This window comes from Carcharhinus amblyrhynchos, chromosome 7, assembly GCF_965287045.1.
Source record: "Carcharhinus amblyrhynchos chromosome 7, sCarAmb.v2.hapA, whole genome shotgun sequence".
In the NCBI taxonomy this organism is placed as follows: domain Eukaryota; kingdom Metazoa; phylum Chordata; class Chondrichthyes; order Carcharhiniformes; family Carcharhinidae; genus Carcharhinus; species Carcharhinus amblyrhynchos.
In genome coordinates, this window is record NC_137330.1 from 81,340,148 (window position 1) to 81,362,978 (window position 22,831).

Genomic DNA, 22,831 nt, shown 5'->3' on the forward strand with positions numbered 1-22,831 from the left:
GGGTTGAGCTATGAAGAGAGGCTGAATAGGCTGGGCTAGTACTCGTTAGAGTTTAGAAGGATGAGGGGGGATCTTATTGAGACGTATAAGATGATGAAAGGGACGGATAGGGTAGAGGTGGAGAGGTTCTTCCCGCTCAGAAAGGACAGCAGGACTAGAGGGCACAGCCTCAAGATAAGGGGGGAGCAGTTTAGAACAGAGTTGAGGAGGAACTTCTTCACTCAAAGGGTGGTGAATCTCTGGAATTCTCTGCCCGTTGAAGTGGTGGAGGCTACCTCGCTAAATATATTTAAGACGCGGGTAGATAGGTTTTTGGTAGGCAAGGGGATTAAGGGTTATGGGGAGAGGGCGGGAATGTGGAACTGAGCCACTTCAGATCAGCCATGATCTTTCTGAATGGCGGGGCAGGCTCGAAGGGCTAGATGGCCTACTCCTGCTCCTATTTCTTATGTTCTTATGTTCTAAGTCAATTTGGACTAATCCAAGGCCCAGATTAATCATTAAATTGGGGACGCTGAATAAAAAGACTTAGAGGTTTATAAGGTGATGAGAGGGATTGATAGAGCGGACGTGCAGAGATTATTTCCTCGGGTGGATGTAGCTGTTACTAGGGGGCATAACTATAAGGTTCCTGGTGGGAGATATAGAAGGGATGTCTGAGGTAGATTCTTTACTCAGAGTGGTTGGGGTGTGAAATAGACTGCCTGCTGTGATAGCAGAGTCGGACACTTTAGTAACTTTCAAGCGGTTATTGGATAGGCACATGGAGCACACCAGAATGATAGGAAGGGGATAGCTTGATCTTGGGATTGGGGATAGCTCGGCACAAATTGAGGGCCGGAGGGCCTACTGTGCTGTAATGTTCTATGTTCTATTCTTTAGATTCTTAATTGATTCAGGTCTGGATGAAATAACAGAAGTTCTTTAAGTTAGCACACTGCTTTATTTGGGAGGCCCAATAGCCAATGATACAATAGCTAGTCAAGGAATCAACAAATGATCTGCAAAGTTTTAAAATCATTCCATGTTTATTTTCACTTTGACTAACAAAATCCTTGAAGGGGTTAAATTTAATAAACGTGTCCAGCAGCCAGAAGAACCTATCGAAAATGTACTCTCAGACATGCTTCAAGTGAAAAAAAGGTCTAACTCTTGAGGTTATCCAAGTTGTCAGGTAATCTGAAATCTATTTGCGGCACAGATCCATATTAAAGGGACAAAGCAAATAATGGTACAAAGTAAATCTCACTGTCCAATTAGTGAAGCAGAGACACTCAAGGCTAAGGGAAGCACCAGCAGATAGCAAAGTGCCACCCCAGCAATAGCCAGCAATTTCAGCCCAATGCTTCCAATGTAACCAAAAAGGATGCTTTGGGAAGTTGTGAAAAGCCTAAATATCAAAACACATGCAAGATCCCAAGAGGATTCAGGAGGTTAAGACAGCATACCAAAACAGCACACAAAACACAATTCTTGGATGAGGTCCAAGTTTCTGGATTTCTGTTCTGAAATGCGACATCTTAATCAAAGGCCATCTCACAAACTTTAAGTTGGACACAGAAGCCAGTGTTACACTCTCGTCAGGAAGAACTGTGGCTGAGACCTCTAATTACAGACAACAGATACCACTTTATGAGCCCAGAGGAATCCGCCTTCTAGTCATAGACATGATTCTGGTGCTAGTAAGGTGTGTTGGCAAACAAATCTTCAACCTGATTTATGCTATCTGTAACCTTGAGCAGAAATGTCTGTGTCATGTTGAATCTCTTCAGGATGGCAGAAGAGAACCACTGTCGTAAATTACACCAAACTGCAAGTCCCCAACAACCTGAACAAGAAAGATTCTCTTGGCTGGGACTTGAGTTGTTAATTGTCATTTCTCTTTGCAGGGCAGGTTTGTCCACTTTTGTTACAGATGCCAGAAGCCCCTCACTGGTCAGACTGGCCAACCACTCAGATCGTTACCACAGCATTTTGTGTCAATAACAGTCAAGACAGAAACCATCAACAAGAAGAGCCTCAACCTCCAGCTCTGACACCAGCTGAAGAGATAAACCCCTTGATCACAGAACTGATGCTGCAATCCACAGCCAGCATGACAGTCGTAGAAACAATACTGGAACTGAATAGCAGGCATCCACCATATAGCCAAATGCAAAGGTGAACTTACTATCAAGTCACATTTTCACAACAAAGAGAACCATCTTCCATCCCAGAGTGAGTCATATGAGCAGCAAGAAGGAAAGGGAGAACACCGCAAGAGATTAGCCCAAAATTCATCCACTTTGTAAAGAGTGGAATAAACTAATTTTCATTTATCCCTACAATTGAGAAATTTATTGAGTGTATTCAGGATGAATTTCTCATTCAGTATGTGGATGGCCCGACTAGAGAGAGGGGAAAAACTTGACCTCCTCTTGGGAAAAAGGAAGGGCAGGTGACAGAAGTATTAGTGAGGGATCATTTTGGGACCAGTGATCATAATTCTATTAATTTTGAGATAGCAATGGAGAATGATAGGTCTGCCCCAAAAGTTAATATTCTAAATTGAGGCAAGGCCAATTTTGCTGGTAAAAAGGGGACACAAAATTGTTTTGGCAGATAAGGCAAAGGAGAATCCAGAGAGCTTCTACAAATACATAAAGTGCAAAAGAGTAACAAGGGAGAGAGTAGGGCCTCTTAAGGATCAACAAGGTCATCTATGTGTGGATCCACAAGAGATGGGTGAGATCCTAATCGGATATTTCTCATCAGTATTTACTGTTGAGAAAAGTATGGACGTTAGGGAACTTGGGGAATTAAATACTGATGTCTTGGGGAGTGTACATATTACAGAGAAGGGGGTGCTGGAAGTCTTAAAGCACATGAAGGTAGATAAATCTGCAGGATCTGATGAGGTATATCCCAGGACGTTGTGGGAGGCTAGGGAGGAAATTGCGGGTCCCCTAGCCTAGATATTTGAATCATCGATAGTCATGGGTAAGGTGCCTGAAGATAGGAGAGTGGCAAATGTTGTGCCTTTGTTTAAAAAGGGCTGCAGGGAAAAGCCTGGGAACTACAGGCCAGTGACCCTCACATCTGTCGTGAGTAAATTGTTGGAAGGTATTTTGAAAGACAGGGTCTACAGGCATTTAGAGGTGCAAGGTCTGATTAGCATGGCTTTGTGAGTGGAAAATCATGTCTCACAAATTTAATTGAGTTTTTTGAAGGGGTAACCAAAAGGTAGATGAGGGCACTGCAGTTGATGTTGTCTACATGGACTTTAGCAAGGCCTTTGACAAGGTACCACATGGTAGGTTGTTGCATAAAGTTAAATCTCACGGGATCCAGGGTGAGGTATCTAAATAGATACAAAATTGGCTTATTGACAGAAGCCAGAGGGTGGTTGTAGAGAGTTGTTTTTCAAACTGGAGGCCTGTGACCAGCGGTGTGCCTCAGGGATCAGTGCTGGGCCCACTGTTATTTATCATTTATATTAATGATGTGGATGAGAATATAATGGGCATGGTTATTAAGTTTGCAGATGACACCAAGATTGGTGGCACGGTGGGCAGTGAGGAAGGTTATCTCCAATTGCAGCGGGATCTTGCTCAATTGGGCCAGTGGACTGATGAATGGCAGATGGAGTTTAATTTAGACAAATGTGAGGTAATGCATTTTGGTAGACTGAACCAGGGCAAGACTTACTCAGTTAATGGTAGGACGTTGGGGAGAGTTACAGAACAAAGGGATCTAGGGGTACATGTTCACAGTTCCTTGAAAACGGAGTCACAGGTGGACAGAGTGGTGAAGAAGGCATTCGGAATGCTTGGTTTCATCAGTCAGAACACTGAATACCGGAGTTGGGATGTGTTGTTAAAGTTGTACAAGACATTGGTAAGGCCACACTTAGAATACTGTGCGCAATTCTGGTCACCCTATTGTAGAAAGGATACTATTAAACTAGAAAGAGTGCAGAAAAGATTTACTAGCATGGTACCGGGGCTTGATGGATTGAGTTATAAGGAGAGGCTGATAGACTGGGACTTTTTTCCCTGGAGTGTAAGAGGCTGAGGGGTGACCTTATAGAGATCTATAAAATAATGAGGGTCATAGACAAAGTTGATAGTCAATATGTTTTCCCAAAGGTAGGGGAGTCTCAAACTAGAGGGCATAGGTTTAAGGTGAGAGGGGAGAGATACAAAAGTGTCCAAAGGGGCAATTTTTTCACACAGAGGGTGTTGAGTGTTTGGAACAAGTAGAGGCGGGTACAATTTTGTCTTTTAAAAAACATTTAGATAGTTACATGGGTACGATGGGTATAGAGGGATACGGGCCAAATGCGGGCAGCTGGGATTAGTTTAAAGGTTTTAAAATAAAAGGAGGCATGGATAAGTTGGGCCGAAGGGCTTGTTTCCATGCTGTAAACCTCTATGACTCTAATTGGGGAATCAACAAAGAGTGATTTATTACCAAAGAGTGGGAAAGTAGGATAAAAAATTACCTTGGTGCCAAAACAACCTCCGATTCAACAAAGTTTACCTGCAGCGAGAAAGCCTATCACTCCTCCAACAGTAGTGCAAACAAGTGTCTGCGTCCACACTGTCCGTGCGGAGTTTGCACATTCTCCTTGTGTCTGTGTGGGTTTCCTCCGGGTACTCCAGTTTCCTCCCATAGTCCAAAGATGTGCGGGTTATGTTGATTGGCCATGCTAAGAAATTGCCCCTTAGTGTCCAGGGATGTGTAGGTTAGAGGGATTAGTGGGTATAATATATAGGGATATGGGGGTAGGGCCTGGGTGAGATTATGTTCAGTGCAGGCCGAAGGGCCTCTTTCTGCACTGTAGGGTTCTATGATTCTATGAAGTTATGGAATGGTTATAAGGCTTCCAGACTGCCTGACCCTATGAAATCAGAAGATTTGAGTGGGGGAGATGAGGCATTGGTAAATACATGAGGTAAACTGGGATTATTTAAAAATATTTGATAAAGACATAGGGGAAAGTGTAGTAAGGGTTAACATGGGACTGAGTACATTTCCACTAATAAGTGATATAAAAGAATACATTATTCGCACTTAAAGGCCAGTGTAGAATTGAACAGAGCTGTGTGTAGAAGCAAGGATGGAGGCAGCTTGGACCTTTATTATACCTATGTATATAATTTATTGTAGTTAATAAATACTATTGAACTACTGAAGACTACAAATACATTAATAAGACCTGCTAAACTATGCCCAACGCCTTACAACAACAAAGACCTTTTTACAGTATATTAAAATTAAGTGGACAGACAGATAAGACGAAAGGATAATGAAAAATGAAAAAGAGGTTGACATAGAGGATGAGGAAAAGAGAGTGAATATTCTGAACAACAGCCTTGTCCAAGCAAGGATGACATGTAGCGTACTTTTTCTCAGCAGCAGAAACCCAGACAGAATTTATTGGAATCAAAAATGAACACCCAACAATAGGCTGAATGTATTCTGGAGTTCCAAGAGAAACATGGAAGGAGATTGATGAGCCGTTGCAAAAGAGTAATTGGAAGATGTAGTGTAGATTGGAAACAAGCAGTAGCTATTTTTATAAATTCTCCAAGACAGACGCAGGAAATTGTAAACTCATTACATGCACAAATAGATGTGCGCAATATATTTTTAGGGAAATTATTTAACTATTGCCTTTTAGGTCTTAAGAAAAGCAGGGAGTTCACTGTGTTGTCCTGACCAACATTTAACCTCAGATCAAAACCACAAAAATAGATTATTTGGTCGTTATCACATTGTTTTTTGAGGGAATTTGCTATGGGAATATTGGTTGTCGCTTTTGGGGAAATATGCTATGTGAATATTGACTTCTGCTTTTCCTACATTACATTTCAGAAGTATTCCATCAGTTGTAAAATGCTTTTGGACATCCTGAGATCAAGAAAGATGGTATATAAATGCAAACATTTCTTTCTAAAAATTGAAAAATTGCCACTGAACATCATGTGCAATTCTCCTTGTTGGAGATGGCTGTCTTGTCGATGCCACAAATGAGAAGGTGACTGAAATTTTTAAAGAAATTTTTAAGACTTCTACTTCTCATTTCTTATCCACCTGTAAAAACAACTTCTCCACCATGGGTATAAAGTGGGGGGCTGCAGTGTGTACTATCTACAGGATGAACTGCAACATCTTGCTATGGCTTCTTTCGCAACACTTTCCAAACCTGCGACTTTACCGATTAGAAGGACAAGGACAGTCGATACATGAGAATACCAGCACTTCCAAGTTTCCCTTCAAGTTGCCCTCCAAACCACACATTATGCTGCCTTGGGACATTTCCTCATCACTGGGATAAAACTCCAGAATTTGCCTGAAAGCGCTGTGTGGACAGCTCCAGCACAAAGCCTGTAACAGTTCAAGATGGTGGTCTGCCACCACTTCTTCCAAGGGAAATGAGTGATAAACAATAAATGCTGGCCTTTCCAGCAATATCGATATCCAGACTATATTTAAAAACTAGCAGGCTAATTTAAATTGTGACTTGCATATGTGCTTACCACTCTATAAGTACTATGCAACATACATCCTAAAGTGAGCATCTACAACCAACTTAAATTTTAGGCCATCTGATATCTATACTCCACCCACCTGCTGAATGTGATTTCTTGTGTTGTTTCTGTCTTTTCTCTGTACATTTTTCACATAACAGCTTGTTGTTACCCATGAGGAGATCTACAGAAGTGAATTGGTTAAGACAGGACTGGAGAGAACATTCCTTGGGTCTGGCATCATAACTCTGGGACAACGTTTGAAATGCTGAAGTTGTTTTCTTTGAAACTACAGATCTTTCTTTCGTGTCTTGAATGCTGGATGAAATGTAGTCTGTCTCTTCCTCATAAACAGAATCAATTGTTTCATTTTTGGTACTGCCAAGGTTGAGTTTTGATACTGCACTGCAAATAGAATCATTACAATTAAACTCTTGCATTAAATTGCCATTTGATAGTTTGTGGTTGGCAGTTGTCAAATCGAAATTGGAATCAGTGCTGCATCTCAGGGACCCAACTGGTTTTGAAGGACTCTCAGTCTCCGAGGCTTCACTGTCTGCATCATTGCTTCCATCTGACTGATTTCCATCTTTATCACTACCTTCTGACTGACTATTGACTTCTACTAGATTAGGGCAACAAAGTGACAGGTTACGCTCCTCCTCTTGGTGTCCATTACTTTGTTCTGCTAAAGCTCGGCAATTTCTCCGAGCTTCTTCATCATCATCATCATCTGTTGATCTCTTTACTTCCTTCACTCTTTGTTTGTTTGCAGGACTCTGCTAGAAGTATAATAAAGATAGGTTAGAATATTTTAATACATTATCCAGAAGAAAATCTCTCAGTTTGGACAGAATATTTGTAGGTGCCCTCCACATATACACAACGGCATGATTTATGATTGGTCCTGTCAAACACTAAACTGTCTGAGTCAAAGTAGCCTATATTTGAGATCAGCTATTAAGAGGACTTTTTACTGGGTCCAATCATGCACAATGAAATTGAAATAGATTTGTAAGGGTTACTTTATCAATATGTTGATAACTTCTGAGAGATTTTGGTATATGCTTCCACAGTGCTGCTTCATGGCATTCATATTTATCGATATTGGGCAAATTTCTGAATGATCAGCATCAGTAATGCTGTATGTTGGAAATCTCACATAATCTATGTGGTCCTTATTTTCCAAATCTTGGAAGTTTTGTGCATTAAAGTGAAGATTAAGGAAGGGTGTCTAACTCTTCTATGTACTGGAGGCTTGTCCATCATCCTGTCTTTAATTAACAACAATTTCCTCTAAAGAAAAAGCCTGTATCCATAACAGCAAAAACCCAAGACTTCCTCGTAGAAAGGCAGGTACTCTATACTAAAAATGCAACATCTTCCCACACACTGCAGTGTAACAATCTGAAATCTGCAAACTTTGAAGTGGCAACATTTTAAAGTCCTTGGCCTGAAGCTTTGATAAAGGTGGCCTTCTGTTTAGTGAGTCCAGCCTGAGGAATATAAGCAGTTGAAGTCAACTTTGTACATAAAAAGGATGGAACAGGCAGAAATTTCAAAGGCTAACTCAAAAGAATTTGACCAATGGCCTGTGTCACAGATATCTGAAAATTCTAAAGGTATTATGAATCTGCCTACTTGATATGGAAATTCACACAGTACGGCATATATCAATAATTAAGTGTAGACTCAAACTACCCTGCAGGATTTGTGTATTCATTTTAATACTAGTAAAATCTGTGGGCTGATGATCTCTGTGTCTTAAATGTACTCATGACAAGTGGAACTCTACACTGGGAGCACTAATTTGTGTTAACTGCTCTAATTAAAAAGCTCAGAAATGCAAATATTCAAGAATTCAATTACTTAATAGATCTTGTTCAAAATAGTTATATGGTAGTCTCTCAAAATTGAAAAAAATGCATATCCTTACCATAGACTTTGGTGAAATTGGTTTCTTACAACTTTTTGGTTTATATTTGATTTGGGTTATAGGTGAAGCCAAGATATTTTCTTCAACATCTGTATCTTTTGCTTTCTGATTTTTATTTAATTTCCCTGATGGTATGGGTTTGGCTGCCTTATCAATTATAAAAGAAAAACATATATAAAATTATTCCTTGCACTGTGAAAGCAAACAATTAACATGTTTTAAATGTGCAGAATTATTACTACACAAACATTATATACGAATTGCTCAAAGATCAGTTTAGAATCTGTCACAAATTGCATTAGCCAGCATATCAAATACAGGTAAAACACTAAATTCAGCACCAAGGCTTATTTTAGAGAAATGTAAACGTATACTTTTTAGGTCAATACTCCACTTATAATGGGAAAACTGTGGGGTACATAGTTCTTCTACAAGTGAAGAAAACCCACTGATAAGGCTGCCAAACTCAGACAACAGCAGCCACACAGTAAATGATATGGTGCCACCACCTGTGACTCAGACTGTCTGCATCATTGAGAAAGAGGGGCATCCACATGTGGCTTTGGAGGAACAATTACCCACTGATTCATAGAACCATGGAGAAAGAATTGGTTGCGCTTCTTGACCATTGGCAGGTTAATTGGTTTGGTCAACCAAACCTTATTGAGTTTTTTGAGAAGGTGACCAAAGAGGTGGATGGGGGCAAGGCAGTTGACGTGGTATACATGGATTTTAGTAAGGCGTTCGATAAGGTTCACCATGGTAGGCTTCTGCAGAAAATGCAGATGTATGGGATTGTGGGTGATCTAGGAAGTTGGATCAGGAATTGGCTATCAGATAGGAGACAGAGGGTGGTGGTGGATGGTAAATATTCATCATGGAGTACAGTTACGAGTGGTGTGCCTCAGGGATCTGTTTTGGGGCCACTGTTGTTTGTAATTTTTATTAATGATCTGGATGAGGGTATAGTTGGGTGGATTAGTAAATTTGCTGATGACACCAAAATTGGAGGTGTGGTAGATTGTGAGGAAGGGTGTCATAGTCTGCAGGGAGACTTAGATAGGTTGCAGAGCTGGGCCGAGAGGTGGCGGATGGAATTTAATGCGGAGAAGTGTGAGGTAATTCACTTTGGTAGGAGCAACAGATGTGTCGAGTATAGGGCTAACGGGAGGACTTTGAATAGTGTGGATGAACAGAGGGATCTAGGTGTGTGTGTACATAGATCCCTGAAAGTTGGGAATCAAGTAGATAAGGTTGTTAAGAAGGCGTACGGTGTCTTGGCGTTTATTGGTAGGGGGATTGAATTTAGGAGTCGCAGTGTAATGTTGCAACTGTACACTACTCTAGTGCGGCCGCACTTGGAGTACTGTGTGCAGTTCTGGTCCCCGCATTACAAGAAGGATGTGGAGGCGTTGGAGAGGGTGCAGAGGAGGTTTACTAGGATGTTGCCTGGTATGGTGGGGAGGTCCTATGAGGAGAGACTGAGGGATTTAGGGTTGTTTTCGTTGGAAAGAAGGCGGCTAAGAGGGGATCTTATTGAAACATATAAGATGATTAGAGGTTTAGATAGGGTGGATAGTGATAGCCTTTTTCCTCGGATGGAGAAAGCTAGCACGAGGGGGCATGGCTTTAAATTAAGGGGGGGTAGCTACAGGACGGATGTCAGGGGTAGGTTCTTTACCCAGCGGGTGGTGAGGGATTGGAATGCCCTGCCTGCTGCAGTTGTAAATGCGTCTAGTTTGGGGGCGTTTAAGAGATCTCTGGATAGGTTTATGGACGAAAAGGGATTGGTATAGGCTAGTGGGTCATTGTTTTTGTAACTGGTCGGCGCAACATCGTGGGCCGAAGGGCCTGTTCTGCGCTGTAATGTTCTATGTTCTATGTTCTATGTATAAGTCTCCAAAACTGTTTTTGTTATGTCAACTGGCTACCATTAGCAAATCAAGAATATTTGATTATTACTTGAAGAAGAAAGCATGTATTCCACTGTTTCCACTGCAAACTGTGTAGATAAAATGATCAAAAATGCCTATAGATGATAAAAACAAAATGTTTCTTACTCTTTCTTCAATAATGGGAAGTGAAAGGTCAATAAATGGCTCTTTAACAGTTGAAATCTGAAATAAGATCATTTTAAAGATCAGAAATACTGGAAATCGAAGCTCATAATGCAGAAAATCATTGACACTGAAAATCTAAGCTCATAATGCAGAAATTTCTTCCATTAAAAATATCTGAGATATAATTAAAATGTTGAATTTAAATGAAGTAAATATCCTTGTACAAGGATTTTGGGCACAACGTTACAAAATAAATTCTAAATGTTATAAAAGTCTGAAAAATAGTACGTCTAGTATGTAAAAGAACTGTCTTTTTGCAGCGGGTTGCCAAAACAACCTTATGACACCCTGTCACTTTTTTGGACAGAGCTGCAATTCTCACTAGTTTGGAGTGATGAGGGGAATCTAAGCTCACCGGTGAAGCTAGCTACATATTGCTTGGGGTGGCATTGTACAGCTGCCTTGATCTCCCAGTGAATTGGGAGACCTCCTGCCATCACCCGCCCCATGGACATTGCCACCCACCGCCCCCCGCTCCCATCCAATCATCGGTAGCAGTGTAACACCACCCCCCTCCCCCAGGCACCTGGGGTTACTGCTACTGGTTAAGAGGTATCACCTAATGAATTCCCTGTCACGACCTCTTGGCAGCCCATTCCCTCTGCAGCCCCTCGCCTTGTTGGTGCTCCTTCCCCCCCATCTGCCAATCACCCAATGCCAGTCTCCCCCCATTTGCTGATCACCACCCTCCCCACCGATAATCACCCCCCTTGCAGAGTCCTACCTTGCCTCCCCCCTCCCTCCCGCACCTGCTGCACAGCTCCCCATTGCAGAGCTCCAATCCCTTAGGCTTCATCCCCAATCCAGGCCTAACCCCTTTGGCACTGCCCCAAGTTATAAGAGCATAAGAAATAGGAGCAGGAGTAGGCCATCTAGCCCTTCGAGCCTGTCCCGCCATTCAATAAGATCATGGCTGATCTGTCGTGGTTCAGTTCCACATTCCCGCCCTCTCCCCATAACCCTTAATCCCCTCTCTTATCAAAAACCCATCAACCCGCTTCTTAAAAATATTTAGCAAGGCAGCCTCCACCACTTCAACGGGCAGAGAATTCCAGAGATTCACCACCCTTTGAGTGAAGAAGTTCCTCCTCAACTCCGTTCTAAACCGCGCCCCCCTTTATCTTGAGGCTGTGCCCCCTAGTCCTACTGTCCTTTGAGCGGGAAGAGTCTCTCCACCTCTACCCTATCCCTCCCATTCATCATCTTATATGTCTCAATGAGATCTCCCCTCATTCTTCTAAACTCTAACGAGTACAAGCCTAGTTTATTCAGCCTCTCCTCATAGCTCAACCCCCTCAACTCCGGTACCACCTAGTAAACCTCTTCTGCACTCCCTCCAAGGCCAAAATATCCTTGCGGAAGTGCGGCGACCAAAACTGCACACAGTACTCCAGCTGCGGCCTCACCAATGCCCTATACAGCCGCAGCAAGACCTCCCTACTTTTATATTCAATCCCCCTCGCTATGAAGGCCAGCATCCCATTAGCCTTCCTGACCACCTGCTGGCTGGGTTTTTGCAACTCATGCACAAGGACCCCGAGGTCCCTCCGCACCGTCGCCTGCTGCAGTTTTTCGCCACGTAAGTAATAGTCCTTCCTACCATTATTCCTACCAAAGTGGACCACCTCGCACTTGCCAACACTAAATTCCATTTGCCAGTTCCTGGCCCATTCGCCCAGCCTATCTAGATCCTTCTGCAGACTCTCCACACCCTCCGCGCAATTTGCCGTTCCACCAATCTTGGTGTCGTCAGCAAATTTCGACACCATACACTCGGTTCCCTCCTCCAGATCATCTGTATAAATGGTAAATAGCTGAGGCCCCAGCACCGACCCCTGGGGCACTCCACTAGTCACCAACCGCCAATCCGAATAGCACCCATTAACCCCCACTCTCTGCCTCCTATTTGACAGCCAATCCTCTATCCATGCTAACACCCTACCCCCAACTCCATGCCCCCTTACCTTCTGCAATAACCTCTTGTGAGGTACCTTGTCAAACGCCTTCTGAAAATCAAGAAAGACCACATCCACCAGCTCTCCTCTATCCACCGCCCTAGACACATCCTCATAGAACTCCAATAAATTTGTCAGACACGACTTCCCCTTAACGAAACCGTGCTGCGTCTGCTCTATCAAGCAATTCCCCTCAAGATGCCTCGCTATTTCCTCCTTGATGACGGATTCTAACATTTTACCTACAACAGACGTTAAACTAACCGGCCTATAATTCCCTGCCCTTTTGCCTGCCACCCTTCTTAAACAACGGCGTAACATTAGCCGTTTTCCAATCTTCCGGCACTTCCCCGGAATCCAGCGACGTTTGGAAAAGCGGTGGCGTACATAGACTTCTTTAAAGAAAGTTACAGAGCAACTTTATATTTTGCATATCATACATTTGGTTGTATTTGATTTTTGATTGTGATTATGTTGGGGGGCGGAGTTGAAATGCAGTAATATTCTTTTACAACAAAAACTCACGCAACAAAGTAAATACTTACATGTGAGCATTCTTCACACATGATAGTATTGATCAGTTCTCCAACAAAAATCTGGTCGATAAAATTCATTTTCACACCTTCTCTGCCATAGGCTGTAACATCATATTTAATATTAATAGTCAAAAATTGCACATTTAATTCTCATTTGCAGCTTCTCTTACAAATACATTTATTTTGAAAACTCAAAAGCATTCTGTTTACTGCACCATAATTTCCATTTGCTATATCCTCATAAGCAACATTGTAAATATAAACTAAATTATTAATTTACATTATTGAAATATGTAATGGTTAATAATTGTGATTTTTCAAAAATATAACCAACCCTACTCAATGCAATCAGTATCTAACAAATTTCAGCTTAAAGATATAGCCTGCCAAATTTAGACTAACATAATCCACTAGATGGCAGCCTTAAGCCATATATAAATCCCTACCTTTCACTTTTTGTTTTGTCTCCTCATCAGCAGTTTTGACTGTTGGGCTATTGAAAGCTTTCAAAATAGCACTCTGTATTCGCTGCATCACAAAATAAAACATAGCCTCTATGAGTATAGAACTTACGTTTCACAGGTACTAAGTATAGCATAGCTGAGAACATTTGATAAATCATAGATCCAAATATTCCAGTCAGTAGTGATGCTGGGCTCTCACCACATGCTGTAAAGGTTATTACCTTGTTTCATTTTTGCAGCCTGGTCTTCCTGTCATTGCTGCAGCAGCCATCCATGGAAAGAAATGGCAAAGAGCAATAGTGGTGAGACCACGCTCCTTTTTTCAAAAAACAGTACCTACTGCCATATTCACGTGAGCTTCTAAAGGTCTGAAGGATTTTTGTGGGTGTGAGGGGAGTGGGGACATGGGATCAGGGATATGGGATTTGGGGAGATAGGTAGCCATTGGAGTATGGATAGTGGGGGTTATGGGTAGCAAGAGGGAGATGGGCAATGAGGGGATCGGCAGTGTGAGAATGAATAGTTGGGGGAGGAGGTGGGCAGTCAATTTGTATGTATATGTTGCATGAAGACCCCACTATGAATCACAGATCTATGCAAGAAATTAACAGCAGGACAATACTAAATATCTAGGTAAGTATTATGCAACAGGCTCAGCTGTCTGATACTGAGATCAGTGTTAGACACATCTCAGGAGGGGCTCCGACAGCACAAATCCGCCTTTCAGAAATTTTTATTTCCGAGGCAATTATCGCACGTGGCTGTGAGACAGGCTCTCAATATTCATCACTTTTGCATTGGAAGATCCAGCCCAATGTGCAGTCATTACGTCATTTAGGATATTTGAAGGTAAAGCCTAAGGACATTTAAACTATGAAAACAAAATACACAAGCTACCAAAATTGGAGCCAGCATCATAGTAAAAATTAGACAGACCCATCATATCCAATCTCCAGGGTACTGTAACCATCACATCAGTGGGGGTTAAATCCCCACCTAAGGATTCGTGGCAGTTGCCAGGAAGCTCAAACTTCCATTGGGCAATCACCTGCAATGGTAACCATCTGGTACTTCAATTTAAATTGCAATCTTCTGATGGTTCCAATTGTCCTACATCAGCAGTTACCCAGGAAAGGTTAGAAGAATTAAAACCACTTCTAACTCCCAGGTAATTTTATTTTTGACCCAACTACCTCCCACGACTACCCTCCCGAATCTACACGATCCCCCAACTACCCACCTGTAGCCTGACTATTCCCCTAATCCCCTGGCCTCCTAATTAACACTTCTTCCCAACTATTCTCACCCCTGATCACCTGCCCCTTCACCCCCCCACAACGAATGACCATCTGACCTACTTTATTCCACCTCCCACTCCCTGACCATTCTGCCTTCCAACACCTGCCCATTTATGTTGCATACTAACTCCATCTCTGGTTTGTCAAAATGCTGAGCCTTTTAAAATTGTGTGTTTTATGGCTAGTTCAGTAAAAAAGGGGATGCATCTTTCTTTTGTCCAATTCTCCTGCACATGACTGGGGGGATTCCTAGACAGCTGCCCTGCACTCTCCTCCCCAGCCCAAGTTAGACAGCCAGGTGAGAAAAATGCAGCTAGTTTTGGGAATAAGCAAATAGGAATGCAGCGGCAATTCAACTGTGACTGCCACTCCAAGGATGTTATGGGCCATAGTTCTCTTACAATCACATTTAGCGAGATTCCAGTGATGGTTAAGATGCTCTCTTTAGCAATGTATTTTTTCATTTGCATCCAAAAATAGAACACCAATGGTACTTTAGTTGGTGTTAAGGCATTTAAAATAGTCAGGTTTGCGAAATATAAATAAAAAGACAAATTGTGAATGCTGGAACAGAAAAAGAAAATGCAAGTGTTTTACAGATCAGTCAGTATCTGCAAAAACAATGGACAGTTTATGTTCCTTACATCTTCTAATCTCCTTTTCATCTTTATGGTTCTTACATTAGTCAAGGAATACAGCATTCAGCCAGCCATTTGGTCCATTGTGTCTGTGCCAGATTTAATTTTCAGGATGATGATATAAAATGTACAGCAGAGAAATCTACCATTTAACTCAACTGGTCCATGCTAGTTTATGGTCCATGCAAGGCTACTCCCCACCCATAACTAAATTAACTCTTTCTGTGCAAACTTTAATTTCTTTCTCCTTATCTACCTAACCTTAAATATTATGCACCTCAACTATTGCCTGTGGTAGCAAGTTTTACATTTCTACATTCTACAGTTTAAATGCTTGGTAAATAGGTTTCTCCTGAAATTCCACATTGGATTTATTAATTACTACCTTAGATTTATAGCCCCTACTTTTGGATTTCCCTAAAAGTGGGAGCATTTTCCCTGTGTACCTATCATAGCTTTCTGCAGTCATAAACATCACAATCAGGTTACCTTTCAGTCTTCCCTTTCCTACAGGTGAGAGCTCCAGACAGGTTGCTCATTATTGTTTATGCCTCTTTTTAAGTTTCAGTTTACTTTTAATTTCTCAACTGATCCATTGAGGTACTGGCACAGTGGTATTGTCAACTAACTGGTAATCCAGAGATCCAGGGTAATGTTCTGCAGACAAGGGTTCAAATCCCATTATGACAGATGGCAAAATTTGAATTCAACAAAAATCTGGAATTAAAAATCTATAGATAACCATGAATTGATTCACGAATGCCCCTTAGGGAAAAAGAAAATCTATATTCTTACCCGGTCTGGCCTACATGTGACTCTAGATGTGTAATGTGGATGACTCTGAATTACCCTCAGTTCAAATGCAATTAGCGATGGGCAATACATGCCAACAACGCATGAGTAAAAAAATGAGTAAAAAAATCTTTGTTTTATACCTCTTTGTTTTACTTTCTACCCATCTCATGTTTGAAGATTTTCATCACTGATCTTTAATTTCTTTGTTACGTTTTAATTTGACCCTCTGGCTCTCCACCTTAACAGCCTCCTTAATCTATTCACTCCAGTTAATATCTCCTCCTTTTATTCAACTTTTTTTTGTAATACATATTTGAAGTGAATTGGGACATACACAAATGCTAGTTTTTATTATACTGCAGATGCTAGAAATCTGATTTGATGTGTTGTGGAGAGAACAATTTCAGGTCCAAAAACAGCCACCCCTGAAGTCTCATTTTTTTAACCTCTTGCTCTCCTTCCTCAAGCACCCTCTGCAAGATGTCAAGCATAATTGGTTCCAATATGGAAAGTGTTTGGTCAGTGTTTTTCTGCATGTGTTATGATTTCAAAGAACAAAGAACAAAGAACAACCCAGCACGGGAAACAGGCCCTTCGGCCCAACAAGCCCGCGCCGCCGCATCACCCTACACCTATTCTACCCTGCGTGTCAATGAATAGAACCCCTGACTTAGCCAGATTCAGGGGAGAATAGTGTCAATTTGGTAAAACCAATCAGCCTAAGAGCACATCTTTGGGGTGTGGGAGGAAACCGGAGCGCCCGGAGGAAACCCACGCATCCACAGGGAGAATGCACAAACTCCCACAGACACAGGCCCAAATCCATGTATCTGCACAGCTAGCAGTGCTAGTCACCGAGCTGTTGCGGCGCCTGTCTACCGGTCCAGGATCAAGCACACACACCGACACGAAGTACTAGGCCACTCCCGGAACCTCCAAGAGTAGCCCACGCACGACCCACCGTGTGCATGCCCCTCGTTTGACAACGAGGTGGACCTCCACCTGCGGAATAAAAGACAAAAGCGTTAATCACAAGCCTGCCTTTCCGGTGTCTCCCGAGGTTCTAACCCTTATTTAATAACCCCTACCATAACCCTCCATCCTCGTTTCACTCATGTGCCTATCTAACTGAACCTTAAACGAGTCCAACGTTCCCACCTCCACCACCCTACTCGGTAGCACGTTCCATACCCCCACAACTCTCTGCGTAAAGAACCTTCCTCTCATATCCAAATTATACCTCTCCCCCCTCACCCTTAAATCATGTCCTCTTGTATTTGTAACCAATCTAGGGAGCAGTCTCTCACTATTGACTCTGTCTATTCCCTTCAGCATCTTATATACCTCTATCATGTCCCCCCTCAATCTCCATCTTTCCAAGGAGAACAGTCCCAGTTTCTCCAACCTTTCCTCGTAACCCAGCCCCTCCATGCCAGGCAAAATCCTGGTAAACCTCCTCTGCACCCTTTCCAGAGCCTCCACGTCCTTCCGGTAGTAAGGTGACCAGAACTGGACGCAGTACTCCAAATGCGGTCTACCCAACGTTCTATACAACTGAAGCATTAGACGGCAGCTTTTAAACTCTATACCCCTTCCTATAAAGGCTAGCATTCCATAAGCCTTCCTGACAACATTCTCCACTTGTGTCGCAACCTTCATGGATTTGTGAACCTGCACTCCCAGGTCCCTGTGTTTCTATACTCCTAATTTGTCTACCTTTAATCACATACCTCCTCTCTACATTATTCCTTCCAAAATGCATCACCTCGCATTTGTCAGGATTAAATTCCATCTGCCACCTATCTGCCCAATGCACCAACCTATCTATATCCTGTTGTATCACCTCACAATCCACTTTGGTACCCGCCAACCCTGCCATCTTGGTGTCATCAGCAAACAATTTCCTTCACTTTGCCATTTGGACTCCTGGTAAAAACTGCAAAAAAGGCCATTTATTCCATAGAACCATAGAAAATTACAGCTCAGAAACAGGTCTTTTGACCCTTCTTGTCTGTGCCAAACCATTTTTTGCCTGGTCCCACTGACCTGCACTTGGACCATATCCCTCTACACTCCTCTCATCCATGAACCCGTCCAAGCTTTTCTTAAATGTTAGAAGTGACCCCACTTTATCCGGCAGCTCATTCCACACTCCCACCACTCTCTGCATGAAGAAGCCCCCCCTAATATTCCCTTTAAACTTTTCTCCTTTCACCCTTAACTCATGTCCTCTGTTTTTTTGCTTCCCTAGCCTCAGTGGAAAAAGCTTGCTTGCATTCACTCTATCTATACCCATCAAAATCTTATACACCTCTATCAAATCTCCCCTCATTCTTCTACGCTCCAGGGAATAAAGTCCTAACCTATTCAATCTCTCTCTGTAACTCAGCTTCTTAAGTCCCGGCAACATCCTTGTGAATCTTCTCTGTACTCATTCAACCCTATTTACATCCTTCCTGTTCCTGACTACAGAATTTCCACATCACTACAAATTTCCTATGCTTCTAAGTCTACTTGTCTTTCAGGATCATCAGAGATCTCAAAGTGTTTTATAGCAATGGAGGTAAACGTAGTCATTGTTGTAATGTAGAAAATGCAGCAACCAATTTGTACATAGAAACCTTCAGCAAACAGCAACATGATAATGCCAGATAATCTGTCTTTGTGATGTTGACTGAGGGATAATCATTGGCTAGCACGCCAGGGCCATTTCCCTGCTTTCCTTCAAAATAGCACCATGGAGACTTCTGAAGGAGAGCATCTACCTCCACTTGAAGAGGCAAAGCTTGATCAGGGAGAGTCAGTATGGCTCCATCAGAGAGAGGTCACGCCTAACAAATTTTATTGACTTTTTTGAGGAGATGACCAGGTGTGTAGATGAGGGTAGTGCAGTTGATGTAGATTATATGGATTTCAGCAAAGCCTTCGACAAGGTCCCTCGTGGAAGACTTATAAAGAAGACAAATTCACTTGGGATACAGGGTAACTTGATAAAGTGGATTCAAAATTGGCTCAGTTGCAGGAGACGGTGTGGGGGTGGATAACAGAAGGCAGTGTTCAGTGGCCTGTCACAGGGATCTGTCTGGGCAACTTTTCATTAGTCATTTATATAAATTACATTGATCATTATGTTGAGGAGAGGGAGGCAGTAGGATTACTAAGTTTGTAGATGACACAAAAATTGGATGGGTGCTTAACAGTGTTTTGGGCTACAAGAAGACATAGACAGAATGTCAATGGGGGAGGGGCGGATGGTGTTAAGTGGCCGATGGAATTTAACACTGAAAAGTGAGGTGATACATTTTGGAAGGAATAATTTGACAAGAAAGTACTCAATGAATGGTAAGACACTAGAAAGTTCTGTGGAACAAAGGGACCTTTATGTGTGTGTCCACAGACACACACATGGTGCTGAAAAAGGAATATGGGACACTTGCCTTTATCAATCGAGGCACAGATTATCTATCAGGAAAGTCATGTTGGAGTTGTACAAAACTTTGGTGAGGCCACAGATGGGATACTGTGCATGTTTCTGGTCGCCACATTATTGGAAGGATGTGATCACTGGAGGGGGTGCAGAAGAGGTTCACCAGGATGCTGCCTGGGATGGAACATTTAAGTTAAGAAGAAAGGTTGAGTAAGTTTGGGTTGTTTTCGTTGGAGCAGAGAAGACTTCGGGGCGACCTGATCGAGATGTGCAAGATTATGAGAGAGATGGACAGAGTGGATAAGGAACAGTTCGAGGTTTGGGGGGGGATGCGAGGAAAAACATGTTACCCAGGTGATGACAGTCTGGAATGTGCTGCCTGGGAGGGTGGTTGAGGTAGGTTGCCTTACAGCCTTTAAAAGTATCTGAACACTTGACACATTGTAACATTCAGGACTATGGCCCAGGTGCTGGCAGATGGGATTAGGTGGGAGTTCAGGTGTTTCTAATATGTCGGTGCAGACTTGATCAGCCAAAAGGCCTCTTCTGCGATATATGGTCCTATGATTCTCTGACAGAGTCATCATCATCATCATCTCAATCGAAAGATAGCATCTCTGACAGCACAGCACTCCCTCAGTATTAGACTGAGTATTAGCCTCGACTTTTGTGTTTAAAGTCCAGGAGTGAGACTTGAACCCACAACCTTTTAACTCAGGGGTGAAAGTACTACTAACTGAGCCCTAAAACCAGATAGTGCGTTATGATGCTACAACATGGTCAAGACCATCATTTTTGGAGTAGCTGTTCATCTCATCTTTGTAACTTAGCTTGCCTCAACATTTTCTTCACTAAAAGTATACAACTGTCTTCTCCAGGCTTGATTACTTGAAATGTTCTGCTTGCCAGCCTTCCACCTTCTTGCCTCTAAGAACTTCAACTCATCCAAAACTCTATTACACCACATATTACATGCCTTGGTTGTCCTCTTGGCTCCTGGTCTCTCAATGCCTCAAATATAAAATTCTCACTCTCCCCATTTCCCAAATTCTCCAACTTTTGCCAGCCTTACAATTCCTTATTCCTTATTTTCAGTTACTCTGGCTATCTTCCTGTTTATCCCTCTCCTTTCACCCCATTGCTCGCACTCAAGTGTTCGGTTCCACGTTTTGGAATTCCTCTCAAACTTCTCCGTCCCTCTACTTTTCTTTTGAGACCATTCTTCAAACTCACCTTTCACTTTGCTTTAGATCAACTCTTCCAATCACTCCCCAATCAGTTATTAAAGTTATTTTTTATCCTTATGGAAATGTTTTAGGATATTTTTCTATACCAAAAGAATAGTATAATGCAGGTGACTGGAGGTAGGAGGGGAGCTGATGAGGTAAGAGCAAGAGAGGAAAATCAATTAGGTGCGGATTACTGCTGTTCAGGAGATTACAACAAGAGCCATGAAGAACCCTATGGAGAATGCCGAGATAGTCCCACAAGGTGCCAGTGGTCTTGCTCAAGTGGGCTTAAAGATTGAGGCAAAAGCTATAGAGAAAGAAAGCACGTCAGTAGTATTGACAGGTTGAAATTAAGAGGAAGTACATGAGAGGGATAAGTGAGAAGTTACATAAATGAGAGGAAGGGGAGATGAGAGAAACAAAGCATGTAAGAGATTAAAAAAAGGAGATAAAAATTTTGGGCTGTCATCTGGGGCAGGAGCCAAATGCACATGGAATTTAATGTTCACATGCTCCTCACCCTCAGTTTTATTGGTGGAAGCATCATTTGCAATTTTGACATCAGAGCAAGTGAAACAGATATTCCTTCTGTCAACTGAATATCATGGGTGTAAGGATGGGCATGGTTGTGCACAAGACTTCACTGATGATGCTTTTAACCAATTACTCTCAGATGTGAATATTACATTCACAATGTGGTGGTTCAGTAATGAATAAAAATTAACCAATATATTCTCAAACTTGTTGCGATTATATATCACTTCTAATTAAGAAATCCTCAGTAAAAGTAGAAATCTGCAAGCTCAAAATTTCTGAGCTATTTAGTCTTCCATGGAACAAAAGCTCCTTGTTTAATCAATTCTAAGGGTGTGATTTTCCAGTCCCACCTATCACAGGACCAAAAATTCCTGCCCAAATGTCAATATTTGCATTAGCTTTTAAAGGATTGAATCAAGAATTTCAAAAACACTTTAAATGTCAAGGCCTAACAGTAAAATGACGAGTTTAAAAATTATACAGCTTCAGCTCTTAAGAAAAAATAACATCTCCTGTATTTATGGCACTCTTTTGGAATCCCATATTAAAACTGAACTATATGCTCCAAAACAAATTGTGTACAGACATGCCTTTAAAAAAAGAAGTTGATGTGGTATACAAATGAACCTGTTTGTTGCCCTACATTTATGCAGTGCTGGCCCATTTGAGAATATGACCTGGTCAGTGAGTTTGTTTTCCATTTGCCGTTTCCACCCTATGACCAACAATATAGTTGCACTAGCAGTCAATTGGTAATTGCTCAGCTGAGTACCCCTAAATAGGTTAAGGACTATCAACAGCCCCTTTTGTGAAGCTTTGTGCATTGAACCATTTATTTAGGTCAAACAAAGACATCATCCCTGCATGGTCAGGGTGCTAGTGACAGTGGTGAAAGACATTAATCAATTAGCAGCAGGCTTCAACTATTTCGAAGCCTTTGCACTAACCAATCTATTGCAAATTATATTGGAAAAAATTGCCCTGCAGGACTTGTCGATTGTCACCCTCCCATCTTTATGTTCCCTCCCCCTCTGCTCCAACACAATAAACAAGTTGCAACTGTGATCTCGAGAAGCGGGTGTATGTATACAGCCCAAGAATAAAGTATCCGAACTATAAACGGTTACAATAATCAGTTTTACCCCTTATACTGCATTTCTTAGAAAACAAACACAGTCATCAAGTTTGAAGGGTTTTGTTAAGCTCACTAGCAAGGATAATTCATGCACATTACAACATATCCTTCATGGGGTTTTCTAAACAGCCTGAACAAGAGAATGTTCGTGGTGGTAATCCTGCTAAAGGATTCTGGTGGCAGGCACATCGCTGCAGGCTCTCTCCCGCTCTCGACACCACATGGTTATGACACTCCACAACAATA

At 42.1% G+C, this 22,831-nt stretch overlaps 1 protein-coding gene across 4 annotated transcripts in view; it reads right to left on the reverse strand.

Moving 5' to 3' along the window:
* usp45 (ubiquitin specific peptidase 45) overlaps positions 1-22,831 on the reverse strand; it is a 178,373-nt gene that overhangs the window by 23,281 nt on the left and 132,261 nt on the right. For 3 of the 4 annotated variants that reach the window (XM_080192658.1, XM_080192659.1, XM_080192657.1), the window contains exons 10-14: positions 13,509-13,590; positions 13,072-13,163; positions 10,512-10,568; positions 8,452-8,598; positions 6,616-7,297 (exon numbers count right to left, since the gene is read on the reverse strand). In XM_080192658.1, the coding sequence (XP_080048784.1) occupies positions 6,616-7,297; positions 8,452-8,598; positions 10,512-10,568; positions 13,072-13,163; positions 13,509-13,590 (1,060 nt within the window). The remainder of the gene's footprint in view (positions 1-6,615; positions 7,298-8,451; positions 8,599-10,511; positions 10,569-13,071; positions 13,164-13,508; positions 13,591-22,831) is intronic. The other variant, XM_080192660.1, reaches the window with a different exon arrangement.